The following is a 19,630-nucleotide window of genomic DNA, read 5'->3' as shown; positions in this document are numbered from 1 at the left end:
GCAAGAGAAAACTTTAAAAACTGCACAACCAGTGTCTACCATCAAAAAAAAAACAGAACAAAAATGGAATTCATGGAAGGACGCAATGAAGGAAGCCAGTGCTGTCCAAAAAATTCTGCTGCTGCCTGTCTGGGAAATGTTGTGCTATAGACAGGTGAAGCATAAGTGGAAAATAAACATTGCACAGGGAGGGAGCATCATGGTTTGGAGCTGCTTGGCTGCCTTTAGGGCCAGTACGCCTTGTGATCAGTGAGGGAATGCTCAATTCTAAGGTGTATTAGGGTAGCAATCCATGACCCCAAGCTGAAGAGCCATTGTGTGATGCAGGATAGCCCAAAGCACACAGGTACTTTAAATAGTTGAAAAGGATGATTATTTGTGTTTTGGAATTACAAAGCCAGAGTCCTGACCTAAAAATGGGTTATCTCATAACTGTAAAAGTGGAAATCAGACATCATACAGTACATGACAACCTCTTTCTAACAAAGCTAGAACCAGCCCTGGACCTCACATGGATCCAGAGATCTCCTCACTCATTGCTCCAATTGTTCTGCTAGATTTATATCAAGCTGGCAGCTCAGGGGCTGTGTCCTTTCTGCTGTAGCTCTATTCCTATCACAGCTCAGGAGGCAGTTGAAGGATGCAACTGAGCATGTGCGTTCACCTCAGCAAGGTGGATAGAGAAATAATGAGAAAAGAAACAAACATCAGGTGTCGCTATACAGATACATTTTACTGAATAAGGCCTCATGCACACGACCGTTGTGTGCATCCGCGTCCGTTCCATCATTTTTCACAGTTTAGCGGAGGTCCCATTCATTTCTATGGAGCTGTGAAAAAAAACTGCTAGTCCTCCGTTTTTTATCCGCGTCTGTGATCCGTGATTCCAGTCCGTCAAAAAAATATAACCTGTCCTATTCTTGTCAGTGGAAAACGGAGGACGGACCCATTCAAGTCAATGGGTCCGTCAAAAAAAACTGATGCACAACTGGTATGTCATCCGTGTCCGTGTCCGGTTTTTTTCTACAAGACCTTGGTGCTATAAAATTACACTTTTCTTAACCTTCCTTTTTTTTCCCGTGTCAGACAAAAAAAAAGGAAGACACAAGGAAACACAACTGAAGCAAAATCGGACACGGACCACTGAAGCCAAATCACTGTCGTGTGCATGAGGCCTAACTCAGTGGCGATACAACATTTTTAATTACATGCAATTACATAAGTTTTCAGATCCAGGTTCTGGTTCGAAAACTTTAGATTTTCTTTTGTGGAACTACCCCTTTAACCCTATCAAAATGCTGTGTCACGACGAAGAGCTGTACATTCAAGGCAGAAACAGAAACACATTTACAGGGAGGAATGATCCAAAATACACCCTCAACGTTGTGCAAATCTTTGATAGAGGTGCTTTATGCTAAACGGGATCTACAGGTTATTAAATTCACAAGTTCACTTACTTCTCCCTGCGCTGTGAATCTTGACTCAGTATCAGACCTGACTGGCACAATTCTGTGTATGTTATTAGTTACATTGCGTTTGACTATATTTGTGTCTTCAGACTGCATTTTATTATTAATCATTGCAGAAATCCAGGTTCATTCCAAAGGGTTCACTTACTTTTTCTAGCTTGCCTTTGTTATCGATGGCAATAAAGTATTATGACCAGTCCTTGCCACTTCATGTCCACAGCTATGAAAATGTCTTATTTCTGATTCATCAGGAAGATATTTTGATTTTCATTACTTCAGGAATAAAATGTGAATGGCAGTACAAGGGGTCACGTTTTATGGCTGAAAGGCGCAACGCAAATATGTTTAGATAAGCTGTTTACAATTGCACGTTCTGCATTAATTGGCTGCCCACAAATTAATTCTCTTGTGTCTCTGGCTCTTGATCCTCTTGTTTAATGTAATGAAGTCATAGAAAGGTGCCTAAAATGTAATCCCAGTGCTGTCCAGATTCCAGAAGTGGGGGCACTGCGCTGCCTAATAGTTTATATCTAACGATTGGTACTATAAATCTCAGTGTTCTTTCTGTCCTTTAAGTGATCACATGACACCATGATTTATGTGGCTGTGTAGATGAGGAGCAATAGCATTCTATGGAAATGAGTTTTTCCCACATAATACTGTAAATGCATATGTATTACAATTTTATGTCATAGCATATCTTTTAGGGTGTAAATAAATTATTATCAATGATACATTATTATTAGACATTCTCATTTCCTTAACCTCTGCAAGAAACAGCCATTTTCACCTTCCTAACACAGCCTATTTTTTACTTATCTAAGAGATTGTACTTTATGTTAGTGGTAAATTTGGGTCGATGTGTTTTACCTTTATTTGTAAAAAAAAATAATTAAATAAAAATGGGGTAACAGGAGAAAAATCACCCCACAATTGGTTACCTATTTTCTTTTGAATTAGGCAACACCCCATATGTGGTCATGGTCGCTGTATGGGCACACCGCAGAACCAGAATCACTCGGGAGTCATTTTCTTCCGATTACAAAGTCATAACTAGTAAAATTGTAGTGAACTCCGCTCAGAGTACTCTCCTCTTTATATTGCCAGGTTCGGAATAAAAAATCTGATCTATTGAGACACTATCTGATGATAGCACAATAAGTTATCCTTTGCTATTATTACTCTCCTCCGAGACCTTCCATGTTGGCATGACAACAGGAGATGTCCTAGCTCTTTAGCCTTGATATGAGAGTCAGCATTGACATCCACTCCTGTTGTTCTTGTGACCATCAGATTGACTATACTAATATACAAAGAAGATCACAGCAGCACTGTCATGCTCTCCGCCCACTATGCCTGTTGCTGCTTACTGAGCGCCATATTTCACATTCAGCTCCATCTGTGTGCACTGACTGTATTATGTTTCCTGACCACGCCCAGTTGAGCAACTAAACGGTTCTCAAAGGGTTATCCGGGAATTTGAAATTGATGGCCCATCCTCAGGATAGGTCATCAATATTAAATCAGCGAGGTCCGTCTCCCGCTACCCATGCCAATCGGCTGTGAGGAGGATGCAGAACTTTGAACAGCTGTTTGCGGGGGTGTCAGGAGTTAAACCCCCGATGATCTAATATTGATGACTTATCTTAAGGATAAGCCATGAATATCAGATTTCCAGATAACCCTTTTAACTCTTTCAGTATTAAACTCTACAGTTAATAAAGGACCTTCCCACTGATCAACAAATTTGTTAGTTCTGTAGTACTTAGATTGCCCCTGACTTTGAACCACTGCCGCTTGCCTTAGACCTTGGTTGCTTGGATTATCGCATTGCATGAACATTGCTAGTACTGACCTTTTGTTTGATCAACTATGCATTCTGTCTCCTAATTTTGTTACTGCCAACAGGTTTCTATTCACGTCACCTGTTGCCCATGCATTGCTAACCTCCATCCTTGTCAACCCAAGGATCCACGATCCATGTATACTTTGTGTTGAGCAGAGGAGCTTGTTGGTGAAAGAGTGGCTGCTTATTATGCAGTATCAACAATTCAGAAAAGTGCAACAATTTGCCTTTGTCATACAACTCTTTCACTAAGAAGCTTCAGTGATGCTATGGTCTTCCCTGTATATTCATGCCTCTTTAGAATGGAAGAGTTGATTGTCAAATAGATGCCATCCCCATCTATATACATTGCTTTCTTATTCTACTTGATTGAATTTCTTTATCATCCTGTTGTTTTATTTTATTTAGTGTAGTGTTTGTGGGCTTTGGGGGTCTAGTCACTTAGGGTACGTTCATATATGCGTTGTGAACTCTGGCAGTCTGTTCTGGCAGGAGTTCACCGTATCCAGCATAGCTGAACACTACCATGCCCTGTTGGCTTTGAGCTGTCCAAAAAATACTGCATATTTGAACCTAGCCTTACCTAAGGCTACATTCACATCCCCGTTCAGAGATCCAGCAGGCTGTTTCGGCACAGAGCAGCCTGCAAGAACCTCTACTTCACCGCCGGATCCCCACTGACCATTTTTTTGTCCTGCAACAACCAGGTCAGGGTGCTGGATCTCCAAAATGAAGATGTGAACACAGCCTTACCCCTTCATAAATTTTTTGAATTTATGCAGGTTATGCTATTTTGAGATGATGTAAACCTTGCCCCAACCCCAGATGGTGGGGCTCCAGATGGTAGGTCCTATATGAATAAGTTTTCGTACAGTTTCTCCCTTGTCTTTGCCTGTTCTTCTGGGGTTTACGAGGAGGGAGAAGGATTTTACAGTGCACCTTATATTGCTTTGTACTGTTTTATTTCAAAAAATTATTCATTTAAATAAGAAGATATTAAATCTAAAACAAGAATCTATTTTTTTTATTCCTCCTGACTTCTGTTCAACTGTATTGTTAATATTGTGCCCCTCTTTCTCTTTTCTATTTTTGTTCCATGGAAAATTTGCTTTAAAAAAAAATTGTTGTCAATGTAAGTCATGTTAAATATAAAAGTTTAGCTTTCTTGGCATAATGACCTGTGGATAAAAAGTTTGCACTAGTTCACCAGAGGTCACAATATTATCAGCTCTCACAATCTCAGTTTTCTCTCCCCCATTCTTCCCAATGCCAAACCTTCCCTTTGAAAGAATGGTTTTCATCCTTTGATTATACGTTTTATTAATAGAGCGAATATTTTATATAGTTTGATTACATGGACCTCTCCAGCAATTAAGGTGCAATATCCGTTAAACTATGAGGTTATTTAATATGCAGTTCTACTTCACACTTATTTTGGAGACAACACTAATCCTTCTTTTTGATGTGCAATGGGTATAAATGACACTCCAACCTGGGCATTTCTGATATTTCTTTTGCTGTCTTTTGATGAATTTTGAATGTAAAGTTTGGGCTAATCCAGTCATCCCTCTTGTGTAAGTTGAGAAGGCTGAGAAGTAGATGAGAAACGCCCAAGAATGCAGACCGTGAAGTACAATAGAGTAGCCAGATCCTAACTATGACCAAATTAATACTATCCCAGATTTTATATCATGGGGCCACATTATTGTTGTAACTATGTGGTCACAAGCCATCATTATTTATAAGAGTAATCTCAGAGCTGTGGAGGATGTATGTGATCAAAGGGCACAAAACGCATTGTCTATGAAACAGATGTATTTATAAGTTAAAGGCTCCCCACCCCACAGAACCGTGATTGACAGCTTACTGTTGCGTATCTGCAATTTAATTAATAATAATACTTAAAAGAAGTGGAATATCTCCATAGTGGGTGATTGTCCACTGACCGATAATATACAGGGTGGGCCATTTATATGGATACACCTTAATAAAATGGGAATGGTTGGTGATATTAACTTCCTGTTTGTGGCACATTAGTATATGTGAGGGGGGAAACTTTTCAAGATGGGTGGTGACCATGGCGGCCATTTTGAAGTTGGCCATTTTGAATCCAACTTTTGTTTTTTCAATAGGAAGAGGGTCATGTGACACATCAAACTTATTGGGAATTTCACAAGAAAAACAATGGTGTGCTTGGATTTAACGTAACTTTATTCTTTCATGAGTTATTTACAAGTTTCTGACCACTTATAAAATGTGTTCAATGTGCTGCCCATTGTGTTGGATTGTCAATGTAACCCTCTTCTCCCACTCTTCACACACTGATAGCAACACCGCAGGAGAAATGCTAGCACAGGCTTCCAGTATCCGTAGTTTCAGGTGCTGCACATCTCGTATCATCTGAAGGCAATTGTCTATGCTGTGAAGATACGAGATGTGCAGCACCTGAAACTACGGATACTGGAAGCCTTTGCTAGCATTTCACTGCAGTGTTGCTATCTCATTATTAACTCATGAAAGAATAAAGTTACGTTAAAACCAAGCACACCATTGTTTTTCTTGTGAAATTCCCAATAAGTTTGATTTGTCAAATGACCCTCTTCCTATTGAAAAATCAAAAGTTGGATTCAAAATGGCCGACTTCAAAATGGCCACCATGGTCACCACCCATCTTGAAAAGTTTCCCCCCTCACATATACTAATGTGCCACAAACAGGAAGTTAATATCACCAACCATTCCCATTTTATTAAGGTGTATCCATATAAATGGCCCACCCTGTACTATTGGAAATGGGTTGTGGAGGAAGATTGGGGTTAGGTCTTGGAAACGCAATCCCTTCTGGTTGCAGTTAGTGGATGGGGGGCTGGCATTACCGGTCATCTCAAGGAGTTTTCGATTCCAATTGGGCTTGACTTCATTAGGAGTAGTTTGGGATACCATGAAAGCCTATGTGTGTCAGGAGTTAAACCCCCGATGATCTAATATTGATGACTTATCTTAAGGATAAGCCATGACTATCAGATTTCCAGATAACCCTTTTAACTCTTTCAGTATTAAACTCTACAGTTAATAAAGGACCTTCCCACTGATCAACAGATTTGTTAGTTCTGTAGTACTTGGATTGCCCCTGACTTTTAACCACTGCCGCTTGCCTTAGACCTTGGTTGCTTGAATTATCGCATTGCACGTCACTTGTTGCCCATGCATTGCTAACCTCCATCCTTATATTCAAAAGATAAGCAGATGTAAATCTAAAACTAGAGAGGGCACAGAGACTCTTCAACAGAAAGTTGAAAGCACCTCCACTGAGTGAATCCAATTGGGTGGAGGCCCAAACTCCACCTTACCCAGATGGCTGAAAACAAATGATTCTTTGTTAAGCAGAAGTTTTTTTACTTTTTAAAACTAGTGGAGAGTGCTGGCCACCTTTTAGTGATGGTTGTTAGGGCACAAGAAGGCTCCTCACAAATTTTGGAACTTAGGTATAGGGAAGGTAGTGTCATTATGAAGGATAAAAGCATCCTCAGGATGTTATATTCTTATTTCAAGGATTTGAATAGTTCAAAACTGGAGGTCAGTAGAACTGATATTGAGTCCTATGTTTCTAGGACTGCACTACCTACCCTTTCTAATGAACAAAAGCAGTATCTTGATAAACAGTTACAGTTGGAAGAGCTGTAGGATGCTCTCAAGTGTTTCCCCAATGAAAAAGCCCCAGGCATTGATGGTTTGCCCTAAGGAGTTTTTTTTTTAGAAATATGAGAAGATCATTTTGCCTCACATGTTGACAGTGTTTGGGAATGCCCTGAGCGTAAGGATGTTGCCTAGTTCGATGAGGGAAGCAGTAGTGGTGGTGTTGCCTAAGCCGAGGAGCAACAACCCCTTGATATTTACAGGCCAATCTCGTTTTTAATGACAGATGTTATGATACTGGCCAACGTTTTGACTAAGAGAATACAGTTATCTTGGCCATTATCCATGAGAATCTGTCTGGGTTTATGCCGGAAAAATCCACATCAGTAAACCGTATTATTCCATAATATTCAACAACCGGGTGAGCCACTTGGATGCAGGGCGATTCTGTCACTCAACGCAGCCAAAGCTTTTCACAGCGTCAAGTGGGAATACCTGCGGGTCATTCTACATGCCATGGGGTTTGAACCTGGTTTTATATCATGGATGCAATACTGTATACATTACCAGAAACTCGAATTTGGGTTTATCAAGGTGTTTCTGATGGATTTGTGTTGTGGAGGGGCAGCAGACAGGACTGTCCCCTGTCTCCCCTCCTTTTCGCTATCACAATAGAACCCCTGGCTTGTTTGGTTAGGGCCTTCTCTGACATCATAGGTTTTCCATGTGGGGGAAGGGAAGAATGTTTCTCTTTGTATATGAAAGATATGTTGCTATACATAGTAGTTCTTGAGTGCTCCATTAATTATTTTATGAGTATCATCTCAGGATTTGGGAGGAGGTCTGGTTTTAGAATTAATTGGGATTTTAGAATTAATTAAGTCAGTTCTTCTTCACCGGAACTCGATCCGTTCACATCTCTGCAAATTGTTCAGAAATGTAAACCTTTGGGAATTACAATTTCCTCTAAATCCACTGATGATATTTATGAAAATGTAGAGCCCGTTCTGTCTAAACTCTTGGGAAAAATCAGTACGTGGTGTAAGTTGGCCATGTCGACAAGCAGGAGAAGGTAACCTTCTTAAAATGATACTCATTCCCCAACTATTGTTTATTCTTCACAATTCTCCTATCTGGAATCCCCAGAGAATTTTTTTAAGTGCAGGGATTGTTTAGAGCTTTAATATGGAAGTGGCAACAGGCAAGAGTTAAATTAGAGACCCTGCAGCCGGGAAAAGACTCCAGTGCATTAGCCATCCCAAATCCCATGCTGTACTTTATAGCTTCCAGCTTGAGCATCTCAAGGGATGGGTCCGTTACAGGGACTGAATTCCTCTGGATGACGGGTCAACTGATTCCTATTGCTGCCCTGGAATGAGCAGGGGTGGGGGCTCAGACACAGATGATTCCCACAGTACACCTTATAGTTAAAATCTTGTGCAAATTCAAAGATTTGTTATATATTCGAGACTTCACCTATGTAATGCCACTGTGGCAGAATCCTAGGCTTCCCAAAATGTTTCACTGGGAGGGTTTTTCTGTGGGAAGATAAGATTATATTATTCTTGCACACAGATGGCATGTTTAAGTCTTTTGACCAACTTAAAGGTGAATTTGACATAACGTAAACTTCATTTTACAAGTTTTTACAATTAAGGCATGCCTTTAATAAGCAGTTTAGAGAGAAAGCTGCCTTGATTCAACAAGTGCTTGAAAATGGTAGCACTGGAGGGTTCATTTCTTTTTGGCACCTACTAATCGATTTCTTGCAGAAATGCCAATTGAATGTCAAGCTTAAAGGGAATCTGTCATCCTGATTTTGGACCATTATCTATAGTAACACATCAGTATTACTGCTTATAAGGAGTCTAGATCACTATTTTTTATTTTCATACTGCCCCCTGTTCCCCAGCTATTAATGCTCAGAACTGCATTGAAATACATTGTCAGGACTGCTGTGCATGCGCACTAGTCCTCTCCATTATGTTAGAGCAGCACAGCAGTCTAGACTGTGTATTTCAATGCTGAGTGTTCATAGTGGGAAACGAGGGGCAGTAGGAAAATAATAAATAGTAATCTGGACTCCTTAATGGCAGTACTACGCATGTATTTTTGTCGTTAATAGTCCAAAATAGCGTTGACAGATTCCCTTTAAGTGGGAGGAGCACTTAGGACCAATTTCAGCAGAACAATGGTTTGAAATACTTAGGCTTCGTTCACATCACCATTTAGCCTTTCCGTTCTCCTGCTCCGTTTAGGACCCCATAGACTATAATGGGGTCCGTTATGTTTCCGCTCTGGAGATGATTTTGGAGCGGAGACAAAAGTTGTGCATGCAGGACTTTTGTCTCCGCTTCAAAATCATCTTCTGAGCGGAAACATAACGGACCCCATTATATTCTATTGGGTCCTAAGGGCTCCGTTTGGCTCAGTTATGTGCCTTCTCCATCCTTTCCGTTCTCCTGCTCCTAAACGGAAAGGCTGAACGGTGATGTGAACGAAGCCTTACTGATATCCCTAAGCTGTTATTGTGCAAAGCAGCGTATGTCAGTTATTTCTGGCACATAGAGTATATAAGATGCTGCTCTTTATAAGTGACGTCTTTTGCCCTAGATGTGGGTTTGCTCCAGCTAACTCTTCCATATGGTGTGGGTACACGGCGGAGAGATATTCTGGGAATCATCCGAACTGTCTTTAGAATAGCTATCCCAGCTGACCCTATGGTATGAATATTAGGTATTATGGGGGATCTGGTATTCAGCATGTTCTATATCAGGGATGAAAGTCGATTGGTCATTATTCGATCCAGCCCAGCCCTCCCACCAAGAATGAAATAATTAGAACTAATTTTATTATTAGATTGGAAAGAGGGATCTATTTGAAAAGGAAGCGTATTACTAAATTCGAGGCCTTATGGGGTAGATGGCCTGATGTCCCGGGACTGCCTTCCAAAAACTTACTGTATACTAGATTTAGATTAACATAACTTTGTGCAGTGTTTCCCTATAGTTCTTGAGCTAAACACTATGATTTATTCTTCAGTTCTGAAGTTATACCAGTATATGTGTGCCTTGTTTTTTGTTTCATTGTTGACAATATTCAATGAAATTTTTTATTTTTTATGAATACTTCCGATACAGTAGATTAGAAATTATTTAAACTTTTAAAGGGGTTTTCCTGAATGTATATGACCTGTCCTTAATATCAGCTGATTGCAGGGACCCCAGAGCACTCTATCCAGGCACATCCTGATATACTGTGCAGTGGCCGCCTCTGGTTAATTCAGCTCATTCCTTTGTATGAGACTTAGCTATAAGTAACCAGAAACGGTCACTACACAATGAGAGCTGGTTCTTGTGTACTACAACCCCTGCAATTATCTGATCAGCAGAGATGCCAGAATATGGACCCCAACCAATTTGATATTGACCTATCCTAAAGATAGGTCATCAGTATTAAAGTCTGGGAAGCTCCCTTAAAGTTGCGGATAATTAGTTGGTTCACTTCATCTAGCTAATGGAGTAGCAAATACATAGGTTATTTCTGTTTGATGCACTAAGAGCAGTTGGGAAAAATCATGCCATCATGGCAAATATCTTTCCATGTATGGCCTATTTGGGCTAGGTCAACATTGTACAGTAGGGAGTGTCACTATGTTTTTTTAGGATGTTTGCTTTAAAGGCTATATACACCTTTGGGGCATTTTTTTTATTATTGCATTGTAATCCCCCCCCCCTCCCTCCCCTGTAGTTAACTCATTAGTGGCCAGTGCGGCCGCCCCCCCCCCCCCCCCCGTAGTTAACTCAATGGTGGCCAGTGGGCCCCCCCTCCCCTGTAGTTAACTCATTGGTGGCCAGTGGGCCCCTCCCCTGTAGTTAACTTATTGGTGGCCAGTGCGGCCGGCCCCCCTCCCTCCCCTGTAGTTAACTCGTTGGTGGCCAGTGGGCCCCCCCCCTCCCTCCCCTGTAGTTAACTTGTTGGTGGCCAGTGGGCCTTCTCCCCTCCCTCCCCCTCCTAATTAAAATCTCCCCCCTATCATTGGTGGCAGCGGAGTGTACCGATCGGAGTCCCCGTTTAATCGCTGGGGCTCCGATCGGTAACCATGGCAACCAGGACGCTACTGCAGTCCCGGTTGCCATGGTTACTTAGCAATTTGTAGAACCATTATACTTACCTGCGAGCTGCGATGGTCTGCGTCCGGTCGGGAGCTCCTCCTACTGGTAAGTGACAGGTCCGGCCGGGAGCTCCTCCTACTGATAAGTGACAGGTCATGTCACTTACCAGTAGGAGGAGCTCCCAGCCGGACCTGTCACTTACCAGTAGGAGGAGCTCCCGGCCGGACGCAGAGATCGCAGCTCGCAGGTAAGTATAATGGTTCTACAAATTGCTAAGTAACCATGGCAACCGGGACTGCAGTAGCGTCCTGGTTGCCATGGTTACCGATCGGAGCCCCAGCGATTAAACTGGGACTCCGATCGGTACACTCCGCTGCCACCAATGATAGGGGGGAGATTTTAATTAGGAGGGGGAGGGAGGGGAGAAGGCCCACTGGCCACCAGCGAGTTAACTACAGGGGAGGGAGGGGGGGGCCCACTGGCCACCAACGAGTTAATTACAGGGGAGGGAGGGGGGCCGGCCGCACTGGCCACCAATGAGTTAACTACAGGGGAGGGGGGGGCCCACTGGCCACCAATGAGTTAACTACAGGGGAGGGAGGGGGGGGCCGGCCACACTGGCCACCAATGTGTTAACTACAGGATGGGGGGGCTGCCCCCTGCTGCCTGGCAGCACCTGCCAGGCAGCAGGGGGCAGTCATGTACACAGTTCTTTTAGTATATTCTAACCTGAAGCGTCCCCATCACCATGGGAACGCCTCTGTGTTAGAATATACTGTCGGATTTGAGTTTCACAATATAACTCAAATCCGACAGTATATTCTAACATAGAGGCGTTCCCATGGTGATGGGGACGCTTCAAGTTAAAATATACCATCGGATTGGAGAAAACTCCGATCCGATGGTATATTAACTCCTGACTTTACATTGAAAGTCAATGGGGGACGGATCCGTTTGAAATTGCACCATATTGTGTCAACGTCAAACGGATCCGTCCCCATTGACTTGCATTGTAATTCAGGACGGATCCGTTTGGCTCCGCACGGCCAGGCTGACACCAAAACGACTTTTTTTTTCATGTCTGTGGATCCTCCAAAAATCAAGGAAGACCCACGGACGAAAAAACGGTCACGGATCACGGAAAAACGGAACCCCGTTTTGCGGACCGCAAAAAAATACGGTCGTGTGCATGAGGCCTTATTAGATGACCTGCACAAAGTGAAAGTAAAAAGTATAATTCACAGAGCTAGAAAAACAGTTAACCCTTTGTGACATAATGGCTCAATATTTTTAATAAAGACCAATTGAAAAAATGATTTATAGCCCAAAATGAGTAAAATGCTATCATTGAAAAAAATTGCCCTCGCTGGTGTAAATAGCCTTTAAACTTTTTGGTGGCCCCTAACTTTGGAGTACACCCATTTATTACATGATCACTCTTTCATTTGAATGGGTGCATGTAATTAGAAATTTATTAACAGGAAATTACTACTACCACTGCAGTGAATATGTGGACCTGTCTACTGTGTTTTTAATATTAGAATAGAGGTTATATTTGACTGGATTGTTTGTTTATGCCAAATTGAATACATTTTTCTTCCAGGAGCATCTTTCTCTGAAAAAATACATTGTGGAGGTTTTGGTTGAGACCCCTGTTCCTGTAGAACCTGTAAAGGATGGCGAAGAAAAGCAAAAAAATAAAAAGAAAGTTAAAAAGTTGAAGACCCGGATCAACTCAAAGTATGTCCGTCTTTGCGTGAAATAAAATTTTTGTGTCATGTACAAATTTCATCACTAAAGATATAAGACCCACTGTGTAAAGGTGCAGCTCCTAGACTACCTGTAAATTCTTTATAAAAACATAGCATAGCCTTTTCACACGTATCTACTGTCTTTGAGCACTTGTAGTAGTTGACGGAGATTATAATACTGTATATGGTCTTCAGTGCCCCTTTTAACAGGAGTTTCAGTATTGTATCCCATTTGTAAGTCGATATCAAGTCATTAAATAATTGAAGGCAAACATTACATTGTACATTGATTTTCATACATATACATATTTTGATACTTAGTACGAGATTATCTGATGTTTGTATGAATTTTTGTGTATTGTAACATTGTTAGTATTGAACTTGTGCAACTAGTCCAGCAAGGCTTTGCTCACATTACTATTCTGGGGGTGGGTGCATCAGGCTTCTTTTTTTTTTTTACTATGAGAATAATGGATTGCAGTTAGTGGGGGTCCATCAGGGTTTGCCATGAACCCCTTGAAAACTGATCCGGCTAGTTCCACTGTAAACACACAGGACCCCCCACGATCAGCTGTTATTGCTAATGGAAGAATCGACAAATTCACAGCGTGGCTACAGGGGCTATACATCATTACATGACACCTGTCTGTCAGTCAGTCATGGCCTAGTAGGGTCCTCAAGTGGGAGAGCCACCCTGGCTTAACAGAGGAGAGTCCTGAGCCGTTATGAGAATTTGATTTTTGAATTTTTATTTTGAAAATGTTTACTTTAGGGCTCATGCACACGACAGTATTTTGCGTTCAGTATACTGGCTGTTTTTTGAGTTCAGTATGCGGTACATATACTGAACCATTCATTTCAATGGTTCAGCAAAAAAAACTGAAGTGTCTCCGTGTGCATTCCGTTTCAGTATTTCCGTACCGTGAAAAGATAGAACATGTCCTATTCTTGTCCGCAAATCACGGTGCTTGGCTCCATTCAAGTCAATGGGTCCGCAAAAAAAACGGAACACATACGGAAATGCATCCGTATGTCTTCCGTATCCGTTCAGTTTTTGCGGAACCATCTATTGAAAATGTTATGCCCAGCCCAATTTTTTCTATGTAATTACTGTATACTGTACATGGCATACGGAAAAACGGAACAGAAAAACGGAATGGAAACGGAAACACAACGGAAACGGAACAACGGATCTGTAAAAAACGGACCGCAAAACACTGATAAAGCCATACGGTCGTGTGCATGAGCCCTTATGTGGCTTCTGCAGTGGCACGTACATACACTACATAGCAAGCTGCAGAATGCCATTTGCTAGCAGGTCTGACGGCTGACAGCCCGGTCTTCAGTTCCTCACTCTCCTTTCCTGATCAATCTTCTTAACTAATTTATGACCAAATCTAAGTTTAACATGGATTAGTATGAAAACTTAAATACTATGAAGAATTGTGAAACCCCATTCTAGGTCATGTGGATCTCACTTTTGTATGTTTGCATATTACCTTTTTATATTTTTACCTTTGAAAGGTTTAAGAATTATAGGCAATTGTTTTCTTTTGCCTGATTTGTTAATTCTAGACATTAAAGGGACACTGATAGGCCCAATAAGCATATTTAGGTATATATATGACAGTACAGGTCTTATACAGTCTATTAAAAGCATCTAAGTATCCCCCCTGTCCACCTTATAAATACCGAAAACGAAAGTTTTATAACCTGCTTGTCTCGTCTCCAATCTGCCCAAGGGGCGGCGTTTCATCTCAAAATGCGCCCAGCCAGCCGCTCCCAACTGCCGTTCTGAAGCCCGCCCAGCTCATCAATATTCACTTCGCTGGGCGGCGGCTACAACTCTCCACGACTCAAGTGCCCGGCGCATGCGCATAAAGCAGAGGCTGCAGCCGCCTCTAAGACGCAGACTGTCTGTACGCAGGCGCGATGTGACCCCGGCCGGGCGCATGCGCTGAAGATTAGACGGAGGACGTGCCCAGAGGATTGAATTGCCCATGCGCAGGATCGTGACTGGGGAGAGTTGTAGCCGCCGCCCAGCGAAGTGAATATTGATGAGCTGGGCGGGGCTTCAGAACGGCAGTTGGGAGCGGCTGGCTGGGCGCATTTTGAGATGAAACGCCGCCCCTTGGGCAGATTGGAGGCGAGACAAGCAGGTTATAAAACTTTCGTTTTCGGTATTTATAAGGTGGACAGGGGGGATACTTAGATGATTTTAATACACTTTATAAGACCTGTACTGTCATATATATACCTAAATATGCTTATTGGGCCTGTCAGTGTCCCTTTAAGATTGCCCAGAAAAACTGTGTGTGTGAGGGTATGTTCCCTCTCTGAATGTATGTACTGTGTTTGTATTCTAGTGTATGAAAATAATGGGCAGATTATTTGCTTTACACTTGTCTGGAGATTCCCAGAGATGAGCCTAATTTATGGCCACTTTCTCTGATTGAGCAAGAAAACCGGGTATTGATTTTCCAGATGATGTTTCACCTGTTAAGAGCTTTTCCATAATTGGAAGGCACTGTCATGTTAGTCTATGGCTTTCGTCCAGTTCACAATAGCCTCTTTCAGACCGGGTAAACCAGGCCGATTCTTCTACACGTTTATTGATTTTTAAATGAAGTATCAAAGAAAATCAATAATAATCAACAAATAGAAGGCGTCCGCTGCTGGTGTCAAATCTCGGGGCTGCTTTAATCAATTTAGTGTTCTGTCACAACATGGGACAAGCTAAAATATCATCCTAGGTGAGGCGAGTGGTCAGGCCTAACATTTGTCAATGCTGTGTAAGAATGCACGATCAAAATGGATAAGTATGGCATTATTCTTTCAGGGTCCCTGCAGACCCCATGGGTATTTGAAGGTGTTCATTTAGAAACAGGAGATGCCTAAAGGTCCTCATGCTAGAAGATATCACCCAGTCCTAATGTTTAAACAATTCATTTACTGTGTTTGTATTTAACCACTTCATTATCAGGCGATTTTTTTCTTTTCTTTTTTTTTTTACTCCCAGCACTCCCAGCCATGAATTTTTTATTTTTTTATTCACATAGCTGTATGAGGGCCCCGCCATAGTTTTATGGGTTTCGTTATACGGCATTGCCTATGCAGTAAAACTGACCTGTTCCCTTCATTATTTGGGTCAGTATGATTGCATCAATACTGCAATTATACAGCTTTTCTTGTGTTTAAATTACTTTCTATTTATTTATTTTTATAGAGGGTGAAGCCACAAAAATTGGTCGAATTGGTAATTTTTTATTTCTGTTAAGGTGTTCACCGAACAGGATAAATATTTTTGTATTTTAATAGTACTGACATTTTGGGATGCTAAGTTGCCTATGATCATTATTTTTTCTATTGTTTATTAATTTTCAATTCTATTTTGAAATAGAAATTAGTATTTTGTTTTTGTATATTTTTAACAACTTTTTTGACTTTTTTTCCACTTTTTTTTTTTAAAGTCTTTCTAGGGGACTTTAATATGCAATCTTGTTGCCTCTCTCATAGACTGCAATGAAACACCATTGCAGTATATGGGAAAATAGTTATGTTCCTAAAGAGACAGGCAGGGCTCCATAGGATCATCTATGTGGAAGGCATAATAGCCTCTAGCCGGCTCGAGGCTGCCACACTGAACTAATGCGCTGTTGCGCCTGGTCTGCTTCAGATTGGGCATCATCTTTAAAGACCCTACCGGAAAGTGGTTTACAGGTTATGCTGGACTCTTCTCTCTAAGGCTTTGTGCACAGTGTGTCAGAGCCCTACTCTGGGAAAAGCTCCTGACATATACAGCAAATGTATCAATAGGATTCCATTTACCCTACAGAGGCCTATGGAGAGTACATTTGGCCTCTGTTGAGATGCTGTACATCAGTCTACCTTTATGTGTTCTGTATGGAAAAGTGCATTAGACAACCCTTGCCTATACAGTGTGTTACCACAAAGAAATATATACATGTGTTGTTTTTTTTCCAGTGGGAGTTAATGAGTGACATCTGACACTGTACACATCAAAGGGAATCTGTCATGAAAATGCAGTGTAATATGCCTCCTGCACACGACGTTTTTTTTCCCCCGTTTACTGGCCGTTTTTTGCGTTCCGTATACGGAACCAAAAAAACGGAATGTACTCTGTATGCATTCCGTTTCCGTTTTTCCGTTCCATTTAAAGATAGAACATGTCCTATTATTGCCCGCAAATCACGTTCCGTGGCTCCATTTAAGTCAATGGGTCTGCTCTTTGGTCCGCATTGTTGCGGCCCAGGGAGTTATGTTGTTCTCTAAATCCATCTTTGCACTATATTATATGTTTCACGTGGATTTGGAAATGGAGATATCTTTTTCATACAATGTCATGGTTGCTATGTATGATTGATTTGTTTTTTCTATATAATAAAAATAGATTCAACACTAAGTCAATGGGTCTGCAAAAAAAACGGAACACATACAGAAATGCATCCGTATGTCTTCCGTTTCCATTCCATTTTTTGCGGAACCATCTATTGAAAAAATCAAAATAGTCACGTCTCTGGGAATGCTGGGAGTTTAAAAAATAAAATTAAATGCCCAATAACTGTCTAATAAATGATTTCATCAAATGAATATTGCTGATGAATATTTATTCTTTGTTAAGTAAATGTATGTAGTATATTTGTGCTCGTTCATTGCATATAAAAGGTTTACAAACTGCTTCCTCATCTGAATCCTCACATTACAGAGGGCAGAGGGGAGCAGTGGGACACTGGGTGATAAATGGCTTATTATTTCTCTGTAGAAGTTTGGTTGGTCTTATTAATATTATTTATATCCTTGGGTTATTAAATTAGGTTGTAGGAAATGTGATGATTTATGAGCAGGAGTATGAACTACGTAACATGTGAAGAGGGCCTGTCAAAGAAACACTTTAATCTGTCAGAGCGGAGGGATGTGTATGTCACAGTGTGTCGCATGAGAGAACTATCTAGTAGCTGCACCGTATTAACTGATGAAGGGCCCCAGTTCTGCTGGTTATCTTTTGGCCAAAAATATTTTACTGGCTCTCTTTGGAGAAATGGCTTGAGGCTGGATAGAAGATCTGTTAAGACTGATTAAACATGGGCCATTAAAAATGGTAGGAACAGAGGACTGACGGCAGATGAAGACTACATGGTCCATCCAGTCTGCCCTTATAATACTTCCTTGTTATTTTCCCTCAGGATAGATATATTCCAGGCATGTTTAACTTCACTTACTGCTGATTTCCCAACCACATCTGCTGGTTGAAAGTTGTTCCAAGCATCTACTACTACTTCAATAAAATATTGTTTCACCCCACCAAACTAATTTTAGACAGTGTCCTCTTGTTCTCTTATTCAAAACTTTGAAACCGTATTTAAACCTTTGAAAACCTTTCTTCCAGAGGTTGGCCACTTTCTGGTTACTGTTTCGCAGTGTGTATGTAAGATGATTATATGGCACTCACTAATATAGCCTTTGTGGAAATTTTGTACTATTTTCTATATTTCATAATATATGAAGTTTTTTGTTCTGTCCACACAGAGATCTTGTGTGTAAAATGGCTGCTGATGGAGGGTCATAAGACCAAGCAGATCACCTCCATGTGATGTCTCGGCCATTCATATACACCGCATCTGCACTTGCACTGTTGAGAATTTAATGCAGGTGTAGTGTATTTGAACAGAGGAGACATTACGTAGAGGTGATTTGCCTGGTCACATGACCCTCCATCAGCGGCCATCTTATGGACCGGACCTCTATGTGGATAGTAGGGATCGACCAATATGAATTTTGTAGAGTCGATTCCGATAATCTGTGAACTTTCAGGCTGATAGACGATAATTTATATCTCATAATATATATTATATTAGTTGGTAGTCACTGAGGTGGTGGAAATTTGCATTTGGCACTAGTATATTATAATTGTAAATTAATAAAGCCCTTAGTTGGTAGTCAATTTATAATTTACATTTATAATATATTAGTGCCAATTTCCACACCATCCCCCCCCCTCGATCAGCCCTTTATTAACCCCTATCAGACCTCAGATCAGACCTTTATTAACCCCTATCAAACCCCAGATCAGACCATTATTAACCCCTATCAGACCTCAGATCAGGCCTTTATTAGCCCCTATCAGACCTCAGATCAGACCTTTATTAACCCCTATCAGACCTCAGATGAATAAAATAAACTCCTCACCTCTCCTGCGCCGCGGCTCCTCTTCATCCGGCCCGAGCTGCACTGTCACCTGACAGCGTGCAGCGTCAGGTCATAGTGCGCGCACTACGTCCTGACGCTGTACGGGGTCAGGACAGTGCAGCGCAGGCCCCATCAAAGAGGACCAGTGAGGGTGAGTATCGGAAGCGCTTGCTGCGCTTCTCTACCGCTCCCGGCACCCGATGCATACTAGTGCACGCTTCCATAATGGAAGCGCTCACTAGTATTCGCTTTATACGCATTATCGGTATATTGGCAAGGTTAGAGGCCGATACCGATAATGTACAAAATCCTGAATATCGGCCGATCCCTAGTGGACAGCACAGAAGATTTACCATACAAGGGGACATGGCTTATGACATATAGCAAACGGCACAGCATATCAACAAAGGCTACAAAAGAAAGTGCCATATAGTCATCTAACATACACATTGGTCACAAGCAGTCAGAAAGTGGCAAACCTCTTTAAGTTATTTTCTTGTTAAGGTTTATGGGTAAGACCTTCCACTATTTTTGTAACCTATTTCTGGATGGACCCGTTATATTTTATCAATGTCTTTTTGTAGGTGAGGTCTCCAGGACTGTATTCT

At 41.4% G+C, this 19,630-nt stretch overlaps 1 protein-coding gene across 2 annotated transcripts in view; it reads left to right on the top strand.

The window, feature by feature from the left end:
• Positions 1-19,630, top strand: part of SCAPER (S-phase cyclin A associated protein in the ER) — a 318,889-nt gene that overhangs the window by 187,670 nt on the left and 111,589 nt on the right. For both annotated transcript variants that reach the window (XM_040413608.1, XM_040413607.1), the window contains exon 20: positions 12,668-12,804. In XM_040413608.1, coding sequence (XP_040269542.1) covers positions 12,668-12,804 — 137 coding nt within the window. The remainder of the gene's footprint in view (positions 1-12,667; positions 12,805-19,630) is intronic.

The sequence above is a fragment of the Bufo bufo genome, chromosome 1 (genome assembly GCF_905171765.1).
Source record: "Bufo bufo chromosome 1, aBufBuf1.1, whole genome shotgun sequence".
NCBI classification, from domain to species: domain Eukaryota; kingdom Metazoa; phylum Chordata; class Amphibia; order Anura; family Bufonidae; genus Bufo; species Bufo bufo.
Note: the sequence above shows the minus strand (reverse complement) of the source record. Positions and strands in the feature narration are given on the sequence as shown.